The sequence below is a fragment of the Furipterus horrens genome, unplaced genomic scaffold (assembly GCF_987537825.1).
Source record: "Furipterus horrens unplaced genomic scaffold, mFurHor1.1.pri manual_scaffold_9, whole genome shotgun sequence".
Taxonomy (NCBI): Eukaryota; Metazoa; Chordata; class Mammalia; order Chiroptera; family Furipteridae; genus Furipterus; species Furipterus horrens.
The window spans coordinates 7573136-7598963 of NW_028327179.1; the positions used below are offsets into that span (position 1 = coordinate 7573136).

The window sequence follows — 25828 nt, forward strand, 5'->3', positions numbered from 1 at the left end:
AGGCCTGAGGTTTCCACTCCCAGTAGTGTATATTACGGTCTGTATTATATCGGGAAAGAAAAAAAACCTGCTGGACACTATGATATACAAAATAAAGATTGGTGCTTTTGTGACCTAACTGACGCAATGCAATTTCCCTTTATCTGCAACCCAGACGGAGGATTCAGGTTTGTTCCCAGCATGAATTGCCTGTCTTATTTTCAAAGAGTGTCCTCTTCCAGTCAAAAAAACTACAAGCAGAAAATAAAGGTAATTTTTTTACTACCAGAACTCCTTTGGTAGGAGGATATGAAATAAGCTCGAATTCAACTCAAGCGGAAATCAACCAGGTCATTAGACAGCTGTTGCCTGCCTGGTCCCCACCTGGACCCAGGACACGCAGGCTCCGCCAGACGTCATTTCCACATCGGCCTCCTCGTGGCTCACAGCTACCCTGTGAGGGCCTGTCCTCATTAGGGCCACTGAGGCTCAGCAACAAGTTTCAGGAGTGGCAGAGCCCATATTTCCCTTACGAGGCTGCACTCTCTCCTCTGTTTAAGGATATGCCTTTGCATGTGAAGGGAAGAGACTCTGCCCCCTGTGAAGGCAGGAGCGTGGAGACAGAGGCCGCACTTGTGCCGTTCTGCACAGGAGCACCTCAAGTGAAGGCTTCCCTGACAGGTGCCAGTGCCTGGTCATGGATGAGGTCTCCTCCCTGAAGAAGGAAGAAGGTGAGCAGGAGTAGGAAGGTGCCAGCGGAGTCGAGGAGCAGATTTTTGTAACTACCCTGACATAGGTTTGCTTTTATGATTCTTGAATGAAGTGATATTTTTAAATTAGCAAGCAGGGCTTAGGCAAAGGTTTTTTTTGTTTGTCTGTTTGTTTGTTTGTTTTTTAAGGAGGAAAATGAAATGGCAAGTTCCACTTGGGTAGGTACCATCTCCTTTCTCTGCTGCATTTTGCAGGTTAGTGTTTCCTGACTCCCAGGGCCTTTGGCCTTTAGGGTCTCTTCCAATAATGATGTCTGCATCATTCTCTCTGGGCCCTGCTGAGTGGCTAGTGACTCCGATGGTAGGCAATAGGAGTTTCAGTATTAACAGATAGTGGTTTAATATATTACTCAGTCAACAAAATATTGCCCCCTCCCCCAATAATAATTTTCATTTACTTGAAACAAAGCCGTCACCCACATTCACCGTTGGTCAGTGCAACCTCAGGGTCTTCAAGACCCTGGGGAATTATGTTGTTCTAGACTCCAAAGGCATGCAGCTGTCTCATTTAGAAGATGTGTAACCAGGGCTTTCTGAACGCCCCTATCAAAGAGGGGAAATGTCATTGGTCAAAAAGCAGGGTGGGGGTGGGCTGGTGCAGGTCTTAGAATAAATGTGGGCTTTTGATGTTATTACAACTCATTGTCTCCCTGTGCCATAAAGTAAAAAGTCAACAAATATTTATTCAATTAATCTGTTATTTATATCTGTGCTACCTGCTACATATGTTCACACACAGTTTAGATTTACTACATAAATAAGCTGAATAATTAACTGAATAAATCACTGAAGATCTGACAAGTGAACAGGACCATTGTGGGCATGTAATAAAAACATGAATAGATAAAATTCAGATTTCCATAAACTAAATGTAAATATACTTGAGATAAGCTTGGAGAGAAATATGCATTATTATACTAAACTTTCTTTTTTCCTTCACATGCAAAAGTATATCCTTGAAGAGTGAAATGAGGCGAGGGGTAAGATGATTTAACAGCATCTTCTCTACAGAGAAGAATTTTTAAATTATGCCAAAATTGAATGAGAACTTTTTCAAGAGCATTTCTTAAGCAATAAAAATGGAGTTTAAAAATCTTGCTGTGTTTCAGAACTTTTTAAAGAGCATTTCTTAAGCAATAAAAACGGAGTTCAAAAATCCTGCTGTGTTTCAGACCTGTAAGACCAGAGCCAGGTGGAGTCTGTGCTTTTCCGAGCTCAGCAAACACCAGCCACAGTGGACTCCTTAGGAGCTGACCCAGTGGCTCTTAAATTTGTTGGGCTGAAATCATTGGGGTTACAGTGTACGAACTGCTTTGATTGAATATAGTGCACAGATTGGCTCCAATTCAACGTGTTTTTAAATCAGAGAAGGAAAACTTATATCCGCTAACAGTACCTCTTTCTGCTAACAGGAATTAGGGCTTCACTTAAGGTTGACTCACAGGAAGACGTGAGTTCTCTCCAAGGACACATGCATCTTCTAGGAGTTCTTCCAGGCACAACTTAACAACGGTGAGCAATTCTGCTGTGTGTTTCTGAAAGCAAGTCCCGTCCCATATCTACCCTGTGTCTGTCCTGTGTCAGTGGGTGTCACAATAAATATGTACAAGGACACAGTTGGGTTTTGGTGTTTTTTTTACCTGGCACTGACGCAGGACACAGGGTTCCGCAGGACTCTGCCATTTGAAGGAGCTGTTGTAGGTATTTCCTTCATAGGTGCAACCTAGACCGGAAACACAGAAGCGGGAAGACAGGCCAACAATGAATGTGGGTTTGTTTCCTTTATCTCTGGAGCAAAAGAAGTTATGGCAGGGCTAGCGATCGCAGGAACCATCATGCTCCCTGGCTGTTTTCCCCACAACATAACTAAGCTTTTTAAATATCCACTTGACTTTCACTTACATTAATTCTTTGACTGTGGAGAAGATTAATGGCACGGACTATATTTTCAAATGAAAAACCATGGATTGATAAGCTCTCTTGGCCCAAACCCATAACCCCAAGCGAGACTTGACTTATGCTTAGTGAAATATGAGGAGGACTGGGGCTAAAATGCCACGGCAAAGGGGGATCTTACATAAGACTAAATGGACTCAAAACTGCTAGAGGTCAAGAGGAAAGTTCAAAACATGGTGGGAAGGAAAAGCAGAAAGTTAAAATACAGGAAACGATTGCAAAATCCTCTATCCATCTAAGACTCTTGACAAGCCACGTTCTTTACCAGATGAAACCTCCCGGGTCTTGCCTCCCAGCCCTAAGAGCGCTGATCTTATATTTGACTTTGGTTTTACTCTCAGGTTGTGAACTAGATTAAGGAAATCTGAAACTACCAATGTACAGAATATCACATGTTAATTCACTAGCCAAAACAGAGGTCATGCTCACTCAATGGAAACAACATAAGTCAAAGGCCAGAGATCCTCAACAGAGGCAACAGGCCAGTTCACTTAAGCCCCTGTAGAAAGAGCCAAAGAAATACAGGTGCAGCCCTGGCCGGGTGGCTCAGCTAGTTGGAGTGTCAGCCCGTACACCAAAAGGTCACGGGTTCGATTCCCAGTGGGGGCATATATGAGAGGCAACCCATTGATGTCTCTCTCTCTCTCTCTCATTTTATCTCCCCCTTCCTCTTGCTCTAAAATCAATAAACATATCCTCAGGTGATGATTTAAAGAAAATGTTTTAATAAATAAATAAATGAAAAGAAATAACCATGCAAAGATCACAGCCTAGATCTTGGTTTAGTTAAGTCCAAATAACACCCTCCTCCCTGTGTGCTCCCCTTTGAGGGGTGAGGTGTCGGGCTATGCCTCTAGCACTACTGCATATTGGATCATCAGGAGCCTGCCAGGCAAAAGGATTTACCAGTTCAAGTCCGAGTGCTCAGCCCAAAGAGTACAGAAGCAGGAACACGCACAGGATAATGCAGAAATAGAAGAAGGACCTGTCTCTGGTACCAATGACTGATGTCCATCAAGCCAATCAACCCCAATTCCCATCAGTTTTACTTGCCCAAGATACAGAGAGAAGACTTGCCTCCTTCCCTGAATCCCTTTAGATGTTGCTGTGGTAACAACAACAACAACAAAACCCTTAACACATACAATACAAACAAGAACAAAAGACTTCAGAAAATTTGGAGAGACGTTTTCATAGACTTGGAACCATGACCTGAATTCCCAGAGCATTATGAATGACTACAAAGAACTCTTCTCTCTAGTTCCTACAAATCAAATCACTAAAGTACACAGCAGATTGGAAACATATTAGGGAAATGCTTTCACTATATATTTTTTAATTTCCTTTGCATGAAGTGTTACAGTGATAAAATGTTCAACCACAGGAACCCCTAGCATACTACAAATGCTTACGCCAAACCAAGAAAGAATACAGTGAATTTTCAACAATGAAAACCAATAGAAAACAATTTGGGCTAGCATAAATCTTCCCAAACAAACACACTCACAACAGACATGCCACGTGCATGTCTGATCCACTCACACAGACTCACTCAGATAATAAATAACGTGTCCCAAGGGAGGGAGGGAGGGAGGGAGGCGGGGAAATCAGAGCACCAAATCCATGTATGTTAAGTCCAAGTAAATATGAAATGCTTGCCAAGTCCACCGGCGCAGTTTCCAAATATGTTATATATTTTCATCCTCTGGATTAAAAAAAAAAATGGAAAGAAAGGGTGATTTTATGCTGTTAATAGGGCAGGCAAACTCTTGCCTTTTTGCTGTGGAGGAGGAAGTGCTCTACAAAGCCCATACAGACCGAGGAGGAGCTGCAGGCCAAGAGATTGTTCCCGACAGTGCCCAGTGCTGTGCGCGGGGCTCCCCAGGGAGGGAAGGCCTCTCTGAATTACTCCACCCCCTACAGGATGACAGGCATTGGAACCAGAGCTCCTCAGTGCAGAAAGCCCAGCAATGTTTTCTGCTTCGAGTGACTGTCAGTGGGAAGCCTGGCTCCTCCATCCTATTTCAACATGTCAAGACCAAGGTCAAATTGTAAAGTGCTTTATTGCTTAACCACCCGTGTTCACATGTCGGTCTGCCACGCCTGACTCCATGTAATAGATTTTCCCAAATGGCGGAGGAGTCAGAACAGACTCAATAGCACCTGTCATGTAATCGTCTTTAGTCTAATCCATACCTTTTCCTTCTCTGCCTCCTTCACCAGCCTCAGCTAGTGATGGAGACCCCAGGATATTGAGCATTCTGGTAGACTTCATGTCTAAAGGGGTTCTAGGGAATAAAATAATTTTTAAAAGGATTTGTTCACTGCTCTTCAGTTCATGTCCTAAGATAAACATGTTCTTAACGCCAAATGCTAAGATGAACTGTGTGAAGACACACACACATGCAATCAAAAAGAACCTCATGTTTACTCCAGAAGTACTTGTTTTCTATAAAGCAAATTCCTTTATGAATAATTCTATTGGCCATCACCTTGGTGTTACTAATATGACAGACAGGCAATACCTTGCCTTTGCTTTTATTTAAACCCCAGAGGACTAATATACTAAACATCTCTTACTGGTCCAGGGTAGAAAGAGAGGCAAAGAAAATTTTCCATTATATATCCAGACAGTGCTTCTCAAACTACCCGTGGTGAAAGACCAATTTGTTTTGTTTTTGTTCTTCCAATGCAATGTCAACTAATATTTCCATAAAATATAATAAAAATGAATTCCTAGAAAAATTAAATTTAAAAGACTAGCACGAAACATTAGCCTAATATTTTATGATTATACACAACAGGCATAGAATTGCTCCGTTGAATTATAAAAAGCATTTCTAATTGTTCACGCTCCCTTTCCACCTTCATGCCATTGGAGGCCAGCATCATCATCCATGTACCATCAGTGACCTGCAAAGCTCATTTTGGGTTGCACTGCATTGAAGGATGTGTCATGGGGTCAATCTTAGATCTTTAGAACTAGAAGCAAAATTAATATAGATGATCTCCTTCATTTTACAGATGAGAAAATTTGCACAGAAAGATTAAAGTAGCTCAGAAGGCATTAGGTGTAAAACTAACACTAGAATCCAGGTTCTGCATGAAATCCACATTTTCACACCCAGGTCTAAACTGGCAGTAGTAGGTGGACACTTCCAAATACACAATATCCTTTCCGTTGAGTACCTACGGGCCCAGGAGAAAAGCCAATACTATCCTTGTAAAATTAAATGTGAACAGATCCAGGAACTAAATGGAAGAGTGGTTAAGTGGGGTAAGCAAATGAATGGTTAGGCAACCAGTAAAGTAGCTTTTCCTTTGTCTTTAAATATTTTTAAATAAACTCTCAACAGGGGAATTTGTAAACATTCATTAGTTTTCTTCTGGTGGTAAAAAGCTTTGCAGATTCCAAAAGCTTCAATAAAACCATCCGTACTACAACAGGAGGAAGTGGTTATTTTCTGATAAAATTACTACACTCTATTTAAACCAACAATTCTTGATGTAGGCCAATTTCGCCTCTCCCCTATCCGCTCCCCAGGGGACTTTGAGAAATGTTAGGAAATATTTTCAGTGGTCACAACTAAAGGGTAAAGATGCTCCAAACATCTATTGGGTAGAGGTCAGGGATGCTGCTAAACATTCCACATTGCACAAGAACCAACCAGTTCAAATGTCAGTTGTGCCAAGGCTGAGAAACCTTGATCTAAACTTTTTACCACATACAGCTCTGGCCAGGTAGCTCCGCTGGTTAGAGCATCGTCCTGATATGCCAGGGTTGTGGGTTTGAGTTCCAGTCAGGGCACATACAAAAATCAGTCAATGACTGTAAAATAAGTGGAACAACAAATTGGTCTCTCTCTCTCTCTCTCTCTCTCTGTCACTAAACTCAATCAACAAAAGATTAAATCATCATATATAGCCCAACATTGTTCTTCCTTACAAAACTAAAATAATACAAAAACAAGCCTAAACTAGCTACCCTTTTCTTTTGTATGTATTTTGCCTTTTTTGTTGTTGTTTTGTTAAATATTTTCAGGGTGAAGAAGAGCTGCAGAGCATTTTTTTGTAAACCTATGTACTCTCGTAGAAAAACTTGGCTTAGTCAACGCGTCAACTCAGAAAATAGGTGACAAGGGAAGCAGGGAGAACACACATAAACTGAATCCACAATTAAGCAATGAAATTCATTTTTCCCATTAGTTGTGACCTTTTTCAATGGCCACATTATCCCATGGGAGAGAGAATGCCATAAATTTTCATCATTCTGTTGTTAAAAGAGCTGTTAAATATCATCAGGACTATAAAAAACCAGCATTGGCCTTCTAACAGCCTCTGCTCCACCTAGTTTCTTCCTTCTACTCTTAACCAGGTCAGCTCTCAAGTTAGCATGAGCCTAAGAGCAGAGAACTGGGTCTTATCACTACCAAAAACTCAGCCCTTGCCACCCAAGGCCCCCCCCGACATGGCCCCAGCTTCCTTTACCTGCCCTTTCCCTTCATTCCTGGAACTCTGTCTAGGTCCCTGGGATTATATGCCTTTCCTTGACCATAATGAACTTGAATAGTTCTTAAAGCAAGTTCAAGTTCTTTAACCAAGGCTACTTGGCTTCCACCTCCACCATCTCAGGCTGCAGCTGCCTAAGTGCCCAATCCAAGGATACTCAGTCTTTACCTTTTAGGTCTTCTCGGTGGCAGTCTGACCACGCTTTTCTTCTTCTGATACACCCACCCCCATCCCTTCTAGATGCTTTCTTCCATGTATCCCTTCACCCCCTCCACACCTGCCTCCCTGAAGCTGCTGGTTATTTCTCACCTGGATCATCACACAGGCTCGCTGACTGTTTCTCCCGGCAAAGATAGGGGCCTTTCTCAAGCACCCGCCTTCACATCTACGCACGTGGGCCCTTTTAACTCCCTGTCTTATTATCTCATTTGCACCCTTGAACTCTATCAGTGACTGATGGCTCTCAGCCTGGCTGAGGTGTAGTCAACTATAAGCTGTGGCTACGCTGTAAACGAAAAAAAAAAAAAAAAAAAGTTAAAATAGCAGAAGTAAACATTTCTGTTTCTAAAAATGTACTCATTCCTACTGTCCCTGTGCTACCTTGAGCTTTGTAGTTGGGGCTTCCCTGCTTCAACTCTTTACCCCTAATTCATCCTGGAAGTTTCCGCCCGGGCACGACTCCCTTCCAATATCCACCAATCATTAATTGTTCGATCAGACATGAAGGTCTAGCATGTGCTGGGATACAACAGTGAATGTAACATAAAAATCCCTCTTTACAGAGCCTACGCCACCAGAGAGCAGACCCCCACGCTAAGGTAGAAGATGACCTACCACGGCATTCAGGATCAAGTGCAACTCACTCAGGCTCAGTCGCTGGCTAACATCTATTTCTTTCTCGTCCCGACACAGAGCACTACATATTCCAGACTCTCTTGCAGCTAGAGGTGTAGACTGGTACCTACCCCCCAACCTTTCTGCTCCAGACCAACTGGATCAGAGTCTCTGGAAGTAGGAGGTGGAAGATGAATTCAATGGGCAACCAGGATTCAACACCACAAGTCAAACTTCTTACCATAGGCAGCTCTCTGGCCTGGCCTGGACCCACTTCTTCATTCTCTTCTCTGTTGTCCCCAAACCCCCCACACTGCAGGTCTGCTGCACTGAGAATCCCTCCACTACGGCCAGAAGATCTCCTCCTGTGGTTGTGAATGCTGGTCTCTTCTTGAAAAACTCAGACCTTAACCATTCCCTCCATCTGCATCATCTCCATAATGACACAGAGGTCACCCAGGTTCTCCTTCTCGGCGTGACTAACTCTTTCTGCAAGATCCAAGCCCAGGTCACAGCCTCTGGGAAGCCTTCCGCAGTCAGGGTCTGCTCCTGGGCTCGTTCTCTGTACACACGTGGCCTCTGACACGTCCGTGCCCAGGTCTCTCTCAGTCCATGGTGTGTAGCTGGCCCTTGGTCAAGGTTCAATTTTACTGGTAACAAATAGTACATGCCCGCATACAGCGAGTGCCGGGAACCACAGAGAACACAGAAAGGACGGCACCCGCTGGACATCCTCTTTTCTCCTCTCGGCAGGTGGGCCAGTCCAGCTCACTACTCCACCTCCAGGAACAGCGAACTTCCCTGGATCAAGTCAGATAGCAAAGCCCATGTGTTTCAGCACCAACCCCCTTCCTCCTCCACAGACCGGGCAGGCAGGGATTGAACACCATCAGGAAAACGCCGGAGTATCCCAGCGCCTACCGAACCTTAGAAATGGGAGGGAGACCGACACCTCTTTGTCCCTTCTTCCCATGCTGTTCAAGACCCATAATCAGATCATTTCAGAAGGTGTCTTTCTTTCCAAAGCTCACTTTTGCCCCCCAAATTACTAGTTTATTCTTGTCTTTTGGGGGCAGAGTTGGCAAGCAAATGGTCACAGGTACTTAAATTAAACCAAACTGGGGGTCTCTGAAATCGGTTCATGCCACACGGAGCAGGGCAGCAGAGCAGACAGGTCTGCCAGGCTCTGCTGCTTCCGGGCCACCTGATAGGCACCCCAGCCCCTGGACTTCGTCAATAAGCCCCAAATTACCCCAGCCCCATACAATTTGTGTAATGAACCACTTTTCAGACACTGTTCTCCAGAAACACATGGAAGTCTAATCAGAAGGAATAAACATAAAATCTGACTAGCCATTCTAGGGCTTAAATCGTGTCCTAAGGAGTTCATTTAAAACAGGCTTTTATTACTCTTCAAGGCTGTACCTACCATGGATCCTGCAGGCAATTTTACTTATTTAGGGCTAATGGGAATTTTATAGCCAAACCATTTCCTCGATCCCAAAAGAAAGAATCAGCGCCATGCACAGACCTCTTAAAGAGTGGTGCGCGCCTTCTTGCCACAACATTCTTTTCCAGAGCCTCTTTGTTTTGTTTGCTAATTAGGCATTAAATATAGGATTGAAATAAAATAATCAACAATAGAAAAATAAATTAGAAAGCTGTGTTACTTAATTTTGATGGCTTTCTGAATAAAATCCCAAATGCACAGAAATATCAGATGAGGACACAGGACTTGGTAATTCAGCCCACTTCACCAATAAAAAGGAACACAAAGCACCCACATGACTTCCTGGGGTTTCTAATCTATGTGTTTATTGAAGACTATAAAGTGATGAAATTGGGGTTTATAGAACCAGTCTCATAACTTCCTAGGATCATGATATATACAAAATCTAGCATTGATATTAAGGTAATGAAAGAGATTCTATGAGCCATAACTAATTTAGGATTCTATTCAGTACAACATGCTTTCAAACTTTTAATTAACACAGTCAAGGGAATATACAATGCACGAAGAGAGAAACATCCTTGAACAATTTTTTTCCATGAGCCACACTGCCCACCGTGCCTGCGTTCGATCAGCTGTTATCCTTATCACTCCCCGGGGTGGGCGCGCGTCTACCCCTGGCTGAGCTAGCATTGCAGCCGGCCCTTTACCCTCAGCACCGCGCTATCAAATAGCCAACAGCCATTGCTTCTACAGGCAAAGGAGAAAGAACCCAGTTGAGTTCACACCGAGCAAAAGTGGGAAAGGAAGGAACAGTGGGAGAGACTGGCCTGTGAAGTCACGAGACTGCCTTTCTGATGTGGGCAGAGCATCGTCAGCCACTGTGGTGACTTTGCCAGATGAGCTCCTGAAAACATGTTCGTGAGCATCACCTACATCGCCCTCCCGCAGGAGCCAAGGGAATTGTTTCTGGGTGAGGCACGTCCTTGGAGTTTTCCCACGTGATCTGCGTTCTTCTCATCAAGGGCCCGCTGGGACAGAAAACATTTTATCCCTGGTTTTGAAAAATAGGAAACCAAGAGTCACAAAAACTAAATCCCTTTGTCCAGGTCACACGGACATTTTTTGTCATACTCCCACACCCACGTTCCACTCATTGAGGTGCCTATACGCAGCTCAGAAAGTGGTACTTTTAAGAATGACATCCCCAGGGGGAGATGACATGATGCCTTTCAGGAACACTTGCCATGTCCCAGTGAGGTCTGAAAACCAACATGATAAATGAAAATTCAGGTTCTCTGGCAGAGGAGGCAGAACCTGGTCTTGTGGATTTATGATTAAACTCTTCTAAAACATCTGTACCCTTGGCTACCAAGCAGGCTAGGCCTTAGAACTCCTGACATTATGAAGCAACAAATAATAAGATCAATAGATTAAATTCAGGGGTCTAGGGTTGGATCCATGCATTTTTCAAAGGCAGCACATGTCTCACAGTTTGGGGTACCTGGCGGCAGCCTAAGAAAAGAGAGTTTAGTTGAAGAGAGCCAAACAACCAGCAATCTGGTAGAATGAATGACGATGGCTACAGGCAAAACGTCATGAATGGAACTGTCAGCTTCCCCAGAGTAATTTCAAAGACATTATGAAAATCTCTTTGACAAACGTAAAGAACAAATGAGCTATATATGACACACATATGAAATGCCATTTGTGTGACGGATGTAACGTCTGGCACCATTTTTATACTTGGAGAAGCATATTACACAGATGCAACTTTAATGCCTTTATGGTTGATTAAATACAATGCTTAAGGTTCACTGCAAAAAACAAACAAAGGCAGAAATATCTTACACTTCTCTTTTCCTTTTTCTTTTGAAATAATTACAGATTCACAGGAAGGAAGGTACAAAAATATATAGGGAGGTCCCACACACTGTTCACCCAACTTCCCCCAATGTTAACATTCTTGCATTACTATACACAATGTCAAAATCGGGATATTGACATCGATGAAGTCTGCATCGCTGATTCAGATTTTACTGGTTTTTACATGCATTCATGTGTGTTTGCGTGTGTATGTGTGGTTCTAGGCAGTTTTTGCACATATGCAGATTTGGGTAACCAATCAACAAACAGAATTGCACTATCACCTCGAGGCCTTCATTTATAACTTACTCAGCAGCATTTGGTGTTACCACACTATATATATTTTTAGACATGTTGATAGGTGAGTAGTGATATCTTACTGTGGTTTTGACTTGCATTCTGTTAATGGCTAAGGATATTAAATATCTTTTTATGTGTTTTATTACCACCTGCATTTTCTAATTACTTTTTTTTCACGAGATCTTCCACAAAGCAATACTTGATGAAGTCTACTTTACCATTTGTCCCTTCTTATGAACTGTGTTTTTGTTATGAAATCTAATAACTCTTCACCCAACCCTAGGTACCAAAGATTTTCTCTTACATGCTTTTCATACATGTTTCATAGTTTGACATTTCACATTTATATCCATGATCAATGTTGTGTTAACATTTGTTTAACATATAAGGTTAAATCACATTCAATTTTTTTTGCCTATGAATGTCTAGTTCTTCCAGAACCATATATGGAAAAGGTTAGTCTTCTTCCATTGAATTGCCTTGGCACCTTTGTCAAAAATCGGGTGGGCACATTTTGGTGAGTCTCTTTCTGGGTTCTCCGTTCTGTTTCATTGAGCTTTGTGTCTCCCTCTGCCAGTAGTACCACACTGTCTTTATTACCATGGCTATAAGTCTTGACATTGAGTAGATGGACCCTTCCTACTTGATTCTTATGTTACAAAATTATTTTAGCTACTCTAGGTTTTTTGCTTTTTTAATATAAATTTTAGAACAAACTTGTTTATGTGTAGAAAATACGTGCGCTGGGCACATCCTCTTTGATGCCATTTTTTAAATTATGTATATAAGAAAGTCAGGCACACATCCTCCGGGAGCCTCGCCCGCTGCAGGACGGAGCCTGCCTGTGTTGGCCACGTGCACTTACGGGAAGCCTGTGTCCAAGAGCAGTCTGAGGACTAAGGGCATCTCCAGGGGGCCTGTGAGAGGGCAGGTCCCTGCAGCCGACCTCTCCCCACCAGCCTGCCACCTCCTTTACCTGGACTCTTTTCTGGTCCTCACTCGCCTGGGGTGGTTTCAGAACTGTGGGGGCAACAGCAGGCGTGCGTGCCTGAGGAGGCAGCCCCACACTGCCTGAAGGGTCTTATGGGAGCCTGCACGGCCCCCTCTGATGTCAGCCATGAAACCAGAGGGAGGTGTTCATTACATTTGAAATATGGGTAGATAAGGGCATTGAGGAGAAAAATTCACCCTCTCTAAAAACAAGACACCAGTGAGAGAGACTAACCTTTGGGCAGCAGCTTCTAGAAGTCTGAAATTGTTCCCCATGCATTCACACCCCCATTGTGATGGCCATAGCACAGCCCCCAGACTCAAAATATCAAAACCTCCAAGCGCGTTTTTAAATCCGATGCCTCTGCCTGTCCTAGGTATGGCTCAGAGAACGCCCCAACATTCCCAAGTAGTCAGAAGGCTGCCTTGTGTATTCAACATCAGCTGGTTGACGCCCGAGCATGTCTGCAGATAAACATCTTGAGCTCTGTGCTCACTAAGCTACTGGAAGCATAATTAGCTGGCTCTGGTGTGAATAAGCTCATCTAAGTGAAGAAGGCACTCAAGTTCATGGACATACCAATGTACTTTGTTCACCTTCATTATCACATCAGTACTGGTAAATGCAAGCCTCTCTATCAGGCAGAATTTCATGGCAAACAAATGCACATGAGCTCTCACGATGAAATCCCTTTCAAAAAGCAAACCCAGAACATTTGATGTTAAGAAAAAGGGCCAACTTCTGAAGAGACGGAGATTATTCTCTGATCAAAGCCCAATAAGGATCGTTATAATTGCATCCTGATGATCGTTCTTAAAATAACAAATAGGTGCATTGTACATTCATACATCTTTATAAATAAATACAAGTCACACCTACAGACATATGTTCAATTTTGCAGTTGCCAAACTTAACCAGCAAACAAAAAGGAACCCAGACAGAAGCTGGGGGCCACCATGTCAAATCATTTCTTTCCTGTAGTTTCTAATGATGCATCCCAACTTTCCATTCAGAATACCTTGCTTTACTTTTCCCAGTGTGACAGACTCCATGAAACAATGCCAATGGAAGCCTCAGAGGGGATAATGTTTGGATTCTAAGACATTTTGTGATGATAAGCATCACTGTGATTTCATTCCCATAGTGGAATACAAGACAGGGGTGCACAGTGGTTTAATCTGCATGACGGGCCAGGTACAGGTGGTCACAGAATAGCTTTAAGAACAGCTGCAGAAGACTCAAAGCCAAACTAGACATACATTTTATGTGGTGTTGTTAAAGGAAGAAGTTAATCATATCAAAATGATGGTAACTACAGGATCTGAAGTCATAACTGTGTAATGTATTTGGTAACTTCAGTATACAATGGACGATCTACTAAAAATTACATTTAAGTTATCACTATGCCTATTAGTACTGAAATATACCGTAGCCACTAGCATGTGAAAATACACTTAGGCTCTGGTGATGCAGAGGATTTTTTTAACCTTGTGGAATTTAAGTGAAAAATAGTAAAGTATCAGGAGCTGGGACTGGTATAAAGACATTCAACCATTTTTCTTCTGAGATCAGATGAGATCAGACACATTCAAAGTGATATGTCTGTAGACGCAACCATTTTCCATTCCTATGTATCCACTCTTCTTCTCCCCTACAATCTCAGTCAACTTCTGTAAGCCCCACAGAATTCCAAAAAGGACAGAAGATGTGTTAAGATGTATATGGCTCTGTAGTATTACACTAAATATTCAGTTGACATCATGAGACACGTATTGAACTAGGAAGACTACAATTTAGCCCCAATTTTCCTGTCTTTTCCCTCCTCCCCTTTTCCCACTAGTATATATCCCCAATGGGATATTTAACTAGTGTGTGCCAAGCACAATGATCACGGCTGGGAATACGGTAGTCCCTGCTCTCCCAGAACGCCCAGTTCAGTGGAAGTTATAGAAAGTCAAAATGCTAAATCACAACTGTGCCAAGTGTTAAGGACAGATCCTTAATTTTATGGCAAGTAGCCATGGAGGCCAGGAAGTGATGCCCAAAGTAAGGAGTAAAGAAAGGGTAAAAGTTAACTGCATGGCGTGGTAGCAAAGCAGCCCAAGCAGAAGTAACAGTGTGTGCAAAGCCCCATGACAGGAAGCCTCCTACCTGAAGGAGTCCAGAACGAGAGGAGGGAAGAGCGATAAGCAGGAGGCAGACCTTGCAGGGCTTGGTGGCCACCTAACCTGGGCAGAGGGGGTGGCCAAGAGCTGTACCTGCTAGCACTTACTGCATGCAGTGACCGGTAAGCTCTCTTCTAGCTCTACGCACGATTCGTCATAGAGGCTTCTACCTGCCCTGGGTCCTGGAGCTTCACTGAGTGTGGCTAGTAGACTTTTCAGGCCATCCCCAAGATCACCACTCCCTGTTACACCCACTATGTGGAATTCCCTGCCCTGAACACAGGCAAGACTTGTGACTATGGCAAATGTCACTCCTATGATTAGACTACGTCACATAGTAAAAACAAAGAGATTTTGCAGATAATATTAAGATTCCTCCTCAGTTTGACTTTGAGTTATAAAAGAGGACAATATCCAGAGTGGGCCTGACTTAATAGGTGAGCCCTTAAAAAGGGTTTACAGGCCAGAAAAATGTTCTCCTTGAGGAAGCAAGCCATTCTATAGCTGTAAGGAACTGAATTCTGCTAACACTGTGAGCCTAGCAGATGACCTTGAGCTTCAGAAGAGACTCTGTCCACAGCCCAGAACCCTAACTCATGGAAACTGCGCGATGATCGATGAGCATCATTTTAGGCCACTAAGTTTGTCAGAATGTGTTATGCCTTAACAGAAAATTAATAGACTGCGTATCAGGAGCTGAAGGCTGGGGGGCCACCAGAGAGGACACCCAAGTTTGATGGTTGCACCTGGCATGAGATTCAACAGGGAGATCAGAGCCCCCAGCCTCCTCCATCACAGTGAGGAACCTTCTCAACTTGCCCACTTTAGACAAGCGAAGGCTGATTTGCCCCCAGTCGGCAGCAAGCCTTGGAAACCTAATCTTCGAACGTAAAGACCACCACAAACTCTCCACTTAAACTGCCTTCCAAAGTCCTACAGAATCTAAAAATCAGAGGCCCTGAGTAAATGGATTGGGACAAATTTGACAGGGAAAGCTGATCTCTGTTTTAAATTTTCATACTAGTTTTAACAATAAAAACAGATTTTTGTAAAGGATGATTTTAATGTTCACAAAATCTTTTCAAATAGGGTCACTTTTATTTAAATGCCAAAATAGCCTGGTTTATATTATGGGAAACCAATCTATGAAACATAACTTTATATACATCTTTTTTCAGTTAGAAAAAAGAAGAGCAAAAAAGAAACCCCTGTACTTTTTAATTCTGTTTTGTTTTTTTTCTCATCTTTAAAACGTATTAAAAACCTCCACTCAAATTTCTGGGGCTGGGTAGATAAAATTAATTATACTGTTAAAGATTAAGATACTTATTGGTTAAAATACATATGCAGGCATTTCATAATCTTAGAGTTTTCATCAAAAATACATCACAAATTCTTTGAGGCACCAAATCGTGGTAAATATAACACTGTCACTAGACGGCTGCAGCTCAATGGTGGGAATGTTTTCCAGGGCAACACACTTTCCCAAGGTGTTTTAAGTGAGGGGTCAGAGTCTCAGCATTAAAACACCTAGGACTAAACTAGTAAAGACTTCTGTGTGGCTGGTAATGAAAAAACACACACAGCATGCAGAAACTGTCTCTGGAAGGATCCCCAAGAACCTGGGGAGTGGCTGTCTTGAGGAAAAGTACAAGATAACCAACGTCAAGAGTGGGAGGAAGACTTACTTTTACTATAGATGCTTCTGTCTATTTTGAATTCTCTATGAAAATGGTTCTAGGAAACCAGGCCCCCACTACCTCACAGAAGAGTATACCTCATCATGGATACTGAAGAGGAAAAAAAAAAAAAATAAGTTACGGTTTCCCAAAAGAATGCCCATTAGTAAGAAAAGCCGCTGCTTCCTATGCCACATGTTGTCTTCAGTTACTTCCACAAAGCTTCATGGCCAGGTACTTCCTGTGAGCTTGCTGGTCTGCCCAGAAGGGCCGTGGCAGGCTGATGCAGGCAGCACTGAGGCAGGTCTCCCTCTCCTTCATTGCCAGAGCCCTCCTGCCTCTCCAGGTCTCTCTTCCCTCCTTATCTCACAGGGAGGTGAGAGCAGCCAGAAGAATGGGCTTCTAGGCCCTGCAACTTCTCTCAACCCTGTGATCCTGAGAAACAGCACTTCACCTCCCTAACCATCTGCACGCCCCATCTGTTAAGACCGAATGATAAGAAGACAGAAGTACCTGTGAAGATCTAAGGACCAGGGTCTGTGCGTATCAGAATCTTCTCCAAAGGGAGCCCCGGTGTAGTTAAGAGGACTGATAGTGCGCTGGCCTTAAGACAGGGCACTCATTTGGGGGGATGTGAAACCTGGGGCGCACTGCATGAAGGACAATCATACAGAATCACTGCCAAGAATTTGGTTGTGACTAAAGGAAGGGAAAACAGAAGTTGGGGGAAGAGCCACTCTTTAGTTGGGGCAAAGCATGGTTGCGATCCTGCAGTTGCCAAAAGAAATTCTAGTTCAAAACAGATTTATGGTTGCACGGCTAACTCAGCCTTTCTATCTTAAAACAGTTGAAACAATGACAGCTGACTTGGTCAACAGAGTGTGATTATTTTCTTTTTAGTTGTTTTTTGTTTTTTTGGTTTTTGTTTTAATGCTCATACCTGTATATGATAAGTGGTTGGCTCCCTTCAAAATAGCCACATAGCAGTATTCTGAAAGGCATTGTCATCTTCCAGTCTCAAGGCAACACTAAGAAGAGGTCTCTTATTCATGACCTTGTACTATATGAAAGGCAAGTTGTAACTAACAAGGTTCAACTTTTGCCATTGTTCATCGTTCCCTTTTACTTTGGTCTGTACTTGGTGTATATAAATGAGAATTCTCCATGTGTGTTTTGCTCTCTAAATCTTACATATCAGAACCTAGGACAGTTGTCCTGATTTGGGGGATCTGTATGCAAATATTTATATTTTACCTCTTCCCTTTCATTTTCTAAGACATCATGGGATATTTTAAAATCAAATATAAAAGTTAAGCTATTTAAAAATGCAACTCATGAAATCACAAGTCATAGAAAAACAAGGCACAGCTCAGAGAAACCAAAGACAAGGGAAATAGAAAATAAGCCCCACTTGACAAATGAAAGACTGTTTTCTTCTGTCTTTCATCAAAGTACTGCAGACAATTAATATTTTATCCTTTACATAAAGAAGATGGAATTTGGCTTATAAATGTTTGAAACACACCTTATTTGTTTATATCCACTAATAACAAACATATACATATTTAGATAACAAATACATTATTGTTACGAAAGAACTCCAAATTACAGGGCAATTCGCAGTCCAAGGAACTACAGAAAACTTGCCAAAGCCGCCTGTTCGACTCTCGATGATCTCATTTGTTTTCATCAAACAATATTGAGTTTTTTGAAATTAGATTAATCTTTTGTGCAGTTGTTAGGTGGTTGGAGAGAAATTAATAACCATTATTAGCATAAACTAATCTGAAAAGGACACTAAAACACTTGCTTGAGAAGAGTTCATTATAATTTACTAACTTTTTTTTAAAAGAATATTCTGGCTTTCTAAAAGTTCAGAACAATTGGTAAGCAGTGCCAAGCCATCAATACTGGGCATGTGGGTTAGCAAATACTTGTTGAATGAATGAGTGAATGAATAAGTGAACAAATGAACCACAGGGGCAACCTGAAGCAAACAGGAACACAATACAAATGCACACACACACACAAGCTTAAGAATCCTGGAAATATGAGTTTTCATATTTCGTACTTCTGTCCTCAGATTTACCTTTTTAATATCAAGATCTCTTTATATGTAGAAATCATGAGAGAATTCTGTTACGTTTTGGTCTGACCCCTCTACCCTCCTCCAAATGATCAAGAACTTACAAACAAAAACGTATTCCACATTTGTTTTAATTCAATAGATCTGGAGGGAAGCCCAGGAACTGATATTTTAACAAGTTCCCTAGGTGATTGTAAGTGGCAGGCAGTGCCTAAGGACTGTTTCATGCCTTTGTGTGTACCATGGTCCCCCCTCCCAGCCTCCAAGCCCTCCTCTGAATGGCCCTCTTTGGATGTGATTACCTTCTTCTTGCTCATGAACATGAACAGCCTCCCAGCCCTCAGCCCGCAAGCTGTCCACCTTCTTTTGCCCTACTCCCCTGGAGAACTTCCCCCACCGAACGGTATTTCTTTGTGCCCTCCAATACAGCAACCTCCTTGAAGACATAGACACCCTTTGGTTGATCTCTGGGTTGATGATTTAACTTCTTCAGGCCCTCGGTTTCTTTATATGTAAAATGAGAAAGACGGAAATTCCCCGATGTTGTGAGGACTAAGTGATGAGCATAAATCAACTAACCCCGCATCCAGCATTGCGGGGATAAAGAGTCCCTTTGGACTGCTGTGAAGATAATAGGTGGGGCTGAAGGTCTTAAACTCAACCAGATAATTCACACCTCACAAGCCACAAGGCCTGAGGCTTTCACAAATACAGCGTCCTCACTAAGGAGCCTTGTTCCTGACCAGCAGCCTGGGAAGGACCCAGGTAAAACCCATAAAAAATAGCCATGGTCATAAATACCAAGACACAATGAACATAAACTTCTGTAATGGTTTAAAGAAGTGAAATTAGGTTCCAATGATAATAAATAAACTAGTAACACTAATTACAGAAGTGGCCCAAAATACATGGTAGTTTGCATATAATAAAATATAAACATAGTATAATATAGGAATTTTAAATGGTCTAAATTTCTTAGTAGACTCCAAGAAAGAATGAGCTAATAATATGCCTTCTTCTCTGGATGCTTCCCCCATGTCGAAAGTATCAAAAACAGACAAACAACAAGTAATAATCTCTGAGAGCCTTCAGATGCCTCTAACATGGGGTATGTTTGATAATTAGAGTATGGAAGATGATGGTAATGGTATTTCTCATTGAACTAAGAAGCAAGAAAATCATTCCCCCCTTTCTCCACCCAGCCTATATTTTAAATTGAATTGGTTCTGTAATTGTAGATCTTCACCACGGGGCTATATTTTTCAAAACTAATACTATACAAGTCTTGACTTGTTGACAGCTGTCAGGGCTTCCTATGTTTCATTGAAGAACATAAAAGCAGTTGATGGCCCTCAGCAAGGTTCTTGAAAAAGAGCTTGATTCCATTTTGCACTGAACCACAGCAAGGGGAGGAAAACATCCAGAACAGGGAGGAGTTGGGAGGGGGCCATGCAATATGGAAGAATCCAGAGCAGGGAAGTGCTGGGAAGGAGGTGTGGTGTGGCAGCTGAAGATGCAGAATTGGTTACGCGAGCGGTGTATGGGCAACGTGGCAGTATGGGCAAGTTTTTAAGGAAAAATCTGCCAATTTGTCTAAATGTTGTCCTGTGTAATACCAGGTCCCCCTCCTCTACTGTATCCTCTTTGGGGAAGAGAGAGCTTAAAACTCTCAAGGGAACAGGGAAGAAGACTAGCTTTGCCATTTCTGGAGGCCACTGAGTACCGTCCGCTATGGCTGAATTAAAGCGCGCGTCTTCCCACAGCCCTAGGGTATCCAGGTTTCTGTCCTGGAGAATCCTACCCCCGTAGCACAGCTGAGAACTGATATGGGTGGGAGGGACTGTGTCTGACTGATCACAGTATTCTGTCAAGTCTACCCCTACAAGTATTTTATGCCTTTCAGGTTAGGTTCTGATATCTCAGAAACCTTTCATTGATTTTCAGAGAGAGAAAGAGAGAAACATTTGTTTGTTGTTCCACTTCCTTATGCGTTTGTTGGTTGATTCTTGTAAGTGGGTTCCCTGAAAATCAGCAAGACCGATCATCTAAACCTCTATCAAGAAGATGTTAACTGAACTGTCGTGCAGCTGTGTTCTGAGATCCAAACGACAGCATGAAGTGGCATGGGAGAATCTCTAAGTCATGTTATTGCTGAGATGTCTTTTAACTGTTAAAGAACCTGCATGGTTTAGTTCCACTTGTGCAAAAATAAAACCACACATACAAAATGACCTGTGCACGTGCATACGTGGACCAAACCAAGAAAGGAGGTCTGGGAAAGACAGAAAATTTGTAACACTTGTGATGTCAGAGAAAAGTGGGGTTTTGTAGCTCAGAAAATACTCTTTTCCCCTTCATGGTTTAAATTTGTAGTATGATGCTGTATTAATGAAGTCGTTATCTAACTAAAGCTAAAAATAAAAAGAATTATGCTAAAGAAGGGAAGAAGGAAGAAAGAGACGTTGGAGGAGAAGCAACAAAGTCAAAGTCCCAACGAGTGATGGGGGGGTCTCAAGTCCCCTCGCTCCCATTTATTTACACAACTGAAAGAGTTTTGATAAGCATTCACCAGCACTTTAACATTTGAGTTATATTTTCTCGGCCATTATCTATTTAACTGTATTTCTTATACCTTCATTCTAATAATAATTTTAAAAAAAATCAAACTAGGAAGAGAGCAAAGGGTCAGAGGGAAAACCCTGCTCCAAAAGGATTCAGAAAATGTGCTTTTATATTCAAGTCTGTCAACTACTTACAGAGCACCTACTATACTTAAATTAGTTGAGAAACATTTACATGCCAGGCACCGTGCTAAACACTTCGACTGTATCTTCCTGTTTGGTTCCTTCCATGATTATTATCCTCATGTTACAGGTGAAGGAACTGGGGTAGAGAGAGGTTCCATGTCTCCACCTGCCCAAGGGGAAAGATGGGTATCCGTGTGCCGGGACTGCTGTACCGAATTGTTAGGTAGGATAGATAGCAAACCAAGTCAGGGAGGAGGGGCGATACACATCCCAACCACTGACTCAGCAGTCCTTGAAATTCTATGTGCCTTTTCCATGATCTGGGAAAGAAAGCTTTTGACACTGTGCTTCCATCCCAAGGTCAGAAAGGACCCATAGTGCCCAAAGGAAGAAGCCCATTCATACCTTTGGGTATTCGCGGCCCCTGCCCTGGAAAGCTGGCATCACCTTTACCTGTCAATCTATATGAAACTTCTTCACCCCTTCCTGCCAACTCTGTAAGTCCTCAGAACAAAGGATTCGCTTTCACCCAGCTTCTGGCCGCTGGGCCTCAGGCCACGCTGGCTGGGGCTTTTGCTCTTGCCACCCCTGCCCTCACCACCCTTCTCTTGCCTGCCTGCCCCACACCCACCTTAGCTAGGCCAGTTCTCTTCCACAATAACAGATCACCAATAAACCCTGCTTGCACGCCAGTAGACTCACTGATCTGTAATTCTTTACCACATTGGTGAGAAGAACCAAGTTTCTGGGAGTTTCTCCTGTAATGAAATGACCAAAAGCTTGGGGGCCTGTGACAGCAGAAACGGAGACTAGAAGGCCAAAGTCAAGGTGTCAGCAGAGCCACGCTCCACGGAAGGTTTGTTCACTGAGGGTTCGAGGGAAGGGTCCCTCACGCCTTCCCTGGGTTTCTAGTAACACCTGGCTCTCCTCGACTTGTGGAAGCAGAAGCCCAATCGCTGCCTCTCTTGGCTTTTGTTTGCTTATTTATTTGTTCGTTTGGGGGCAGGGGGCTGAGCAAAAATTATTATAGTTTACAACAACTCTAGTTACTAACAAACGATTTGATCTTCATACTGGGCATGCAGATGTTGGATAAAGTGTATTTGGAAAAGTTCACAGGATCTTCACTGAATATGGAGATCCATGGGTTGTCCCTAAAATAATGGGCTTTAGTTTGTTTACCTGGTTTCTGTAAGAGCTTTTGTTGATATATTTTTTTTACATTTCCCTCCTCTTACTCCCCAGAAAACGTATATTCTTCTGTGGGGACCGAAATCACCTGGTACCAGGTCAAGGACTCTTTCAGAGGCCCCCACCCCCTCACCACAGGCTACACATTAAATCTCTTGGAAGCTTTTTAAAAAGACAGGGGCTCAACCCCTCCCCAGAACAAGTGCATCTGACTCTTGGGGAAAAGAGCCCAGGTGTTTATATTGCTTCTCTCGTTACATGTCACCTTCTCATGTTTCTCTGTCTGTCTGTCTGTCTGTCTTCTTCTCTTCAAATAAAAACAGCACTCCTATTGGATCCGGGGCCACCCTAATCCACTAGGATGTTATCTTAACTAATTACATCTCCAAAGATTGCATTTCCCAGGAAGGTCGCATTCTGCGGCTCCTAGTGGACATGACCTTTCGGAGATCCCGGACTGCTGAATTAGGAGTTGGCAGTGTGACTGCAGAGTCCGCGTCCAGAGCCACCGTGCTCAGTCTGCCTCCCGGGGCCCCCGCTCTGCTGAGCAGTGTTTACACACTCACTGATGTGCAGCAGGCGATGATGTCAGGGCATGACCTGAGCCCTGCCCTCCCAGAGCGGGCAACACACCCCTAAAGTAAGGGTGTGGGTGTCCCTCTGCCAGAGAAACTTAAAGTGGCATGTGATGCATGAGGCTCAGGCAGCATCTGGGCAGGTTGGCAGGAAGACCTGCGCTGAGGCCCAGAGGACACACTGGGAATGGCATGTGCAAGAGACACACGCACTGCAGGCCATGGGAAACGAGATTGGAAGAAGGGTCCTTTCGATACGCTTCAAAGACAAAAACTGCAAATGTAATTTGGAAGGAAAGAAAAATTTCAACCGGGGAAAATGATAAAATTTGGGTGTTGAGACTCTGGCTGAGGTGGGCAGGGAAGGGGAGGAGCCTGGGGAAACCTGAGTGTTGGAACTTTCTTACAGAAGATGCCTGTGCGCGCGTGTACCAACGTACGTGGGTATCACGTTCCGCTTTGCCATTGTGACAACTTGCCTTCAAAAGAAAACCCAGTAGGCAGATGCCCGCCTTACATTCAGAGCTCCACTAGGAGGTTCCCCTTATCGCCCATCCACCCTCCAGCACATGCACACACGCACACACGCACACACACACGCACACACCAGCTTCCCTCCCAGTGGCCGTCTGCACCCAGCCGAGGACTGAGTGAACAGAAAGGGGAGAGAAACAAGTACAAACGTCAGCAGAAACAGTCAAACACAAAGGCCACCAAGACACGCGTCACCTTTGCACCGCTCACAGCAGGCTCCGCGCTGCTTGATGGCCAGGGCACAGTCCCTCGACAGCACGGGGCACTTCTCTCTCTTGCAGGTCACCTCCTTGTTCTAGGCAAAAAGACACAAGAGACGTGTGAAATCAACTTCAAACAGGATCCCCACATTTCCAGCCTCCCTCTCCCTACCTTGCCTTCATCTGGGCAAGAAAATTCTGTGACAGCAAAAGGATTTTGCTCTCTCTGGGGCAGAAATAGCCACCCAGAAACAGGACTTTTTTAGATTAAGGGCAGATCAGAGGGGATAAAAAGTCCCTTTTCTACAAGTCAACTTAACCTAGATAACAAAATGTCTAGAGATAGAGGCTTTCTCTCACTCTGTTCTAGGGTTTCCTTTTAGTATACATTATAGAAACCATAATATTTGCATGAAGCACGTTTTGCCCACTGGGCTACCTGGGCCAGGACGGCATCGTGAGAACAAAAATATTTGCACACGGCCGTCCAGCAATCCTTAATAGTAGACTGCATTAAAATGCAGCAATCTAAAGTTCCAACTCAAATAATGACAAAGCTGAGCATTGAATCGGCTCGGTAAAAGAAAAAAAATTTCCCCGCGCCAAGCAGACACGGTCCTCAGTGTTTTATAGCCGGGGGCGGCTGCATTAGATTAGCGTGCATGCTAATGAAAGTGGGCTGAGCATTTGCATCTTTGGTTTTCTCCTGAAAAGTTAGCTGATAAAATGACTCTGAGATGACCCCAACAGGATGTATATTCCTGTCTGTAGAATGCACGGGAATCAAAATCGCCATGTCCCAGAACTTCAAGGAGATTTGAGCTCTGTTAACAAGTTTCTATTAATTGCTGGGTGCTGTGGCTTTCGCTCTTAGTGAAATCCTGGGAGACAAGTGTCGTCATTGTCCCCTGCTTACCAACAAGAAAACTGCTGTTCAGGGAAAGTATAGGGCTCTTCCAAGATTATACAGCTTCACAGTAGTAGAGGGGGATTTCAAACTGAACTCACAAATGGGCACTCGCCCGGGCCCTACTCTGAGCCAAGGCCAGTGGTCTGAGCTCATTCCTTGCCTGATGGGAGGCAGATCAGAGAGGAAGGACTGACTGGCTCTCTCACCTCAAGATGAACCTAGAACTTTTCGGGAATATGTGCAGGAGAAATTGTACCTCAGCTCTGACAATGACCTTGGGGGGATCACGAGTGTACCCAGTATGCTTCAGCGTCACTTCCAGTCCAACATGAAAGAGAGGGGTGTGGGCTCATGGTGTGTGTGGTGTGTGTGTGGTGTGTGTGGTGTGTGTGTTTTATGTGGGGTATGTGTGGGGTATATGTGTGGTGTGTGTGTGCATGGTGTGTGTGGTGTGTGTGGTGTGTTGTGGTGTGTGTGTTGTATGTGGGGTGTGTGGGGGGTACATGTGTGGTGTGTGTGGTGTGTGTGTGCATGGTGTGTGTGGTGTGTGTGGTGTATTATGGTATGTGTGTTGTATGTGGGGTGTGTGTGGGGTGTATGTGTGGTGTGTGTGGTGTGTGTGTGCATGGTGTGTGTGTTGTGTGTGGTGTGTGTGTGTGGTGTGTATGTTGTGTGTGGGGTGTATGTGTGGTGTGTGTGTGTGTGTCAGGAGCTGGGGCTCCAAGCCAAGCCTGTACACCATACTCCAGCCCTGAAGCAGTTCTAAGATCAAACACACCAGCTCCTATGCCGCCCTCAAGTTCCTTAGGGGTCCCCCAGCCCCTCAAGGTGCTCCCAGGGTCTCATTCTATAATAAATCCAGGTTGTCAACCCCTCCCCTTTCAAGTGATTGGTCCCGCTAAGCATTCCAGAACCCCAACCCCCCAGTGACCATTCCCCCAGAATGAGGTACGCGGAGCTTTGGGCCTCACTGTCCCAAAAGCTGTTTCTACAGCCTTGATGTTTCCCCAACTTCCTGGCTTTGCAAGGCCCCGGAAGCATGAGCCCACTGTGGGAAGAATGTTGTTCAAACTTTCCCACTGGGTA

At 43.6% G+C, this 25828-nt stretch overlaps 1 protein-coding gene across 2 annotated transcripts in view; it reads right to left on the reverse strand.

Annotated features, from left to right (window-relative positions):
- The window catches only part of BMPER (BMP binding endothelial regulator), a 221828-nt gene that overhangs the window by 164475 nt on the left and 31525 nt on the right, over nt 1–25828 (reverse strand). For both annotated transcript variants that reach the window (XM_090287786.1, XM_090287785.1), the window contains exons 3-4: nt 23828–23927; nt 2390–2472 (exon numbers count right to left, since the gene is read on the reverse strand). In XM_090287786.1, the coding sequence (XP_090143912.1) occupies nt 2390–2472; nt 23828–23927 (183 nt within the window). The remainder of the gene's footprint in view (nt 1–2389; nt 2473–23827; nt 23928–25828) is intronic.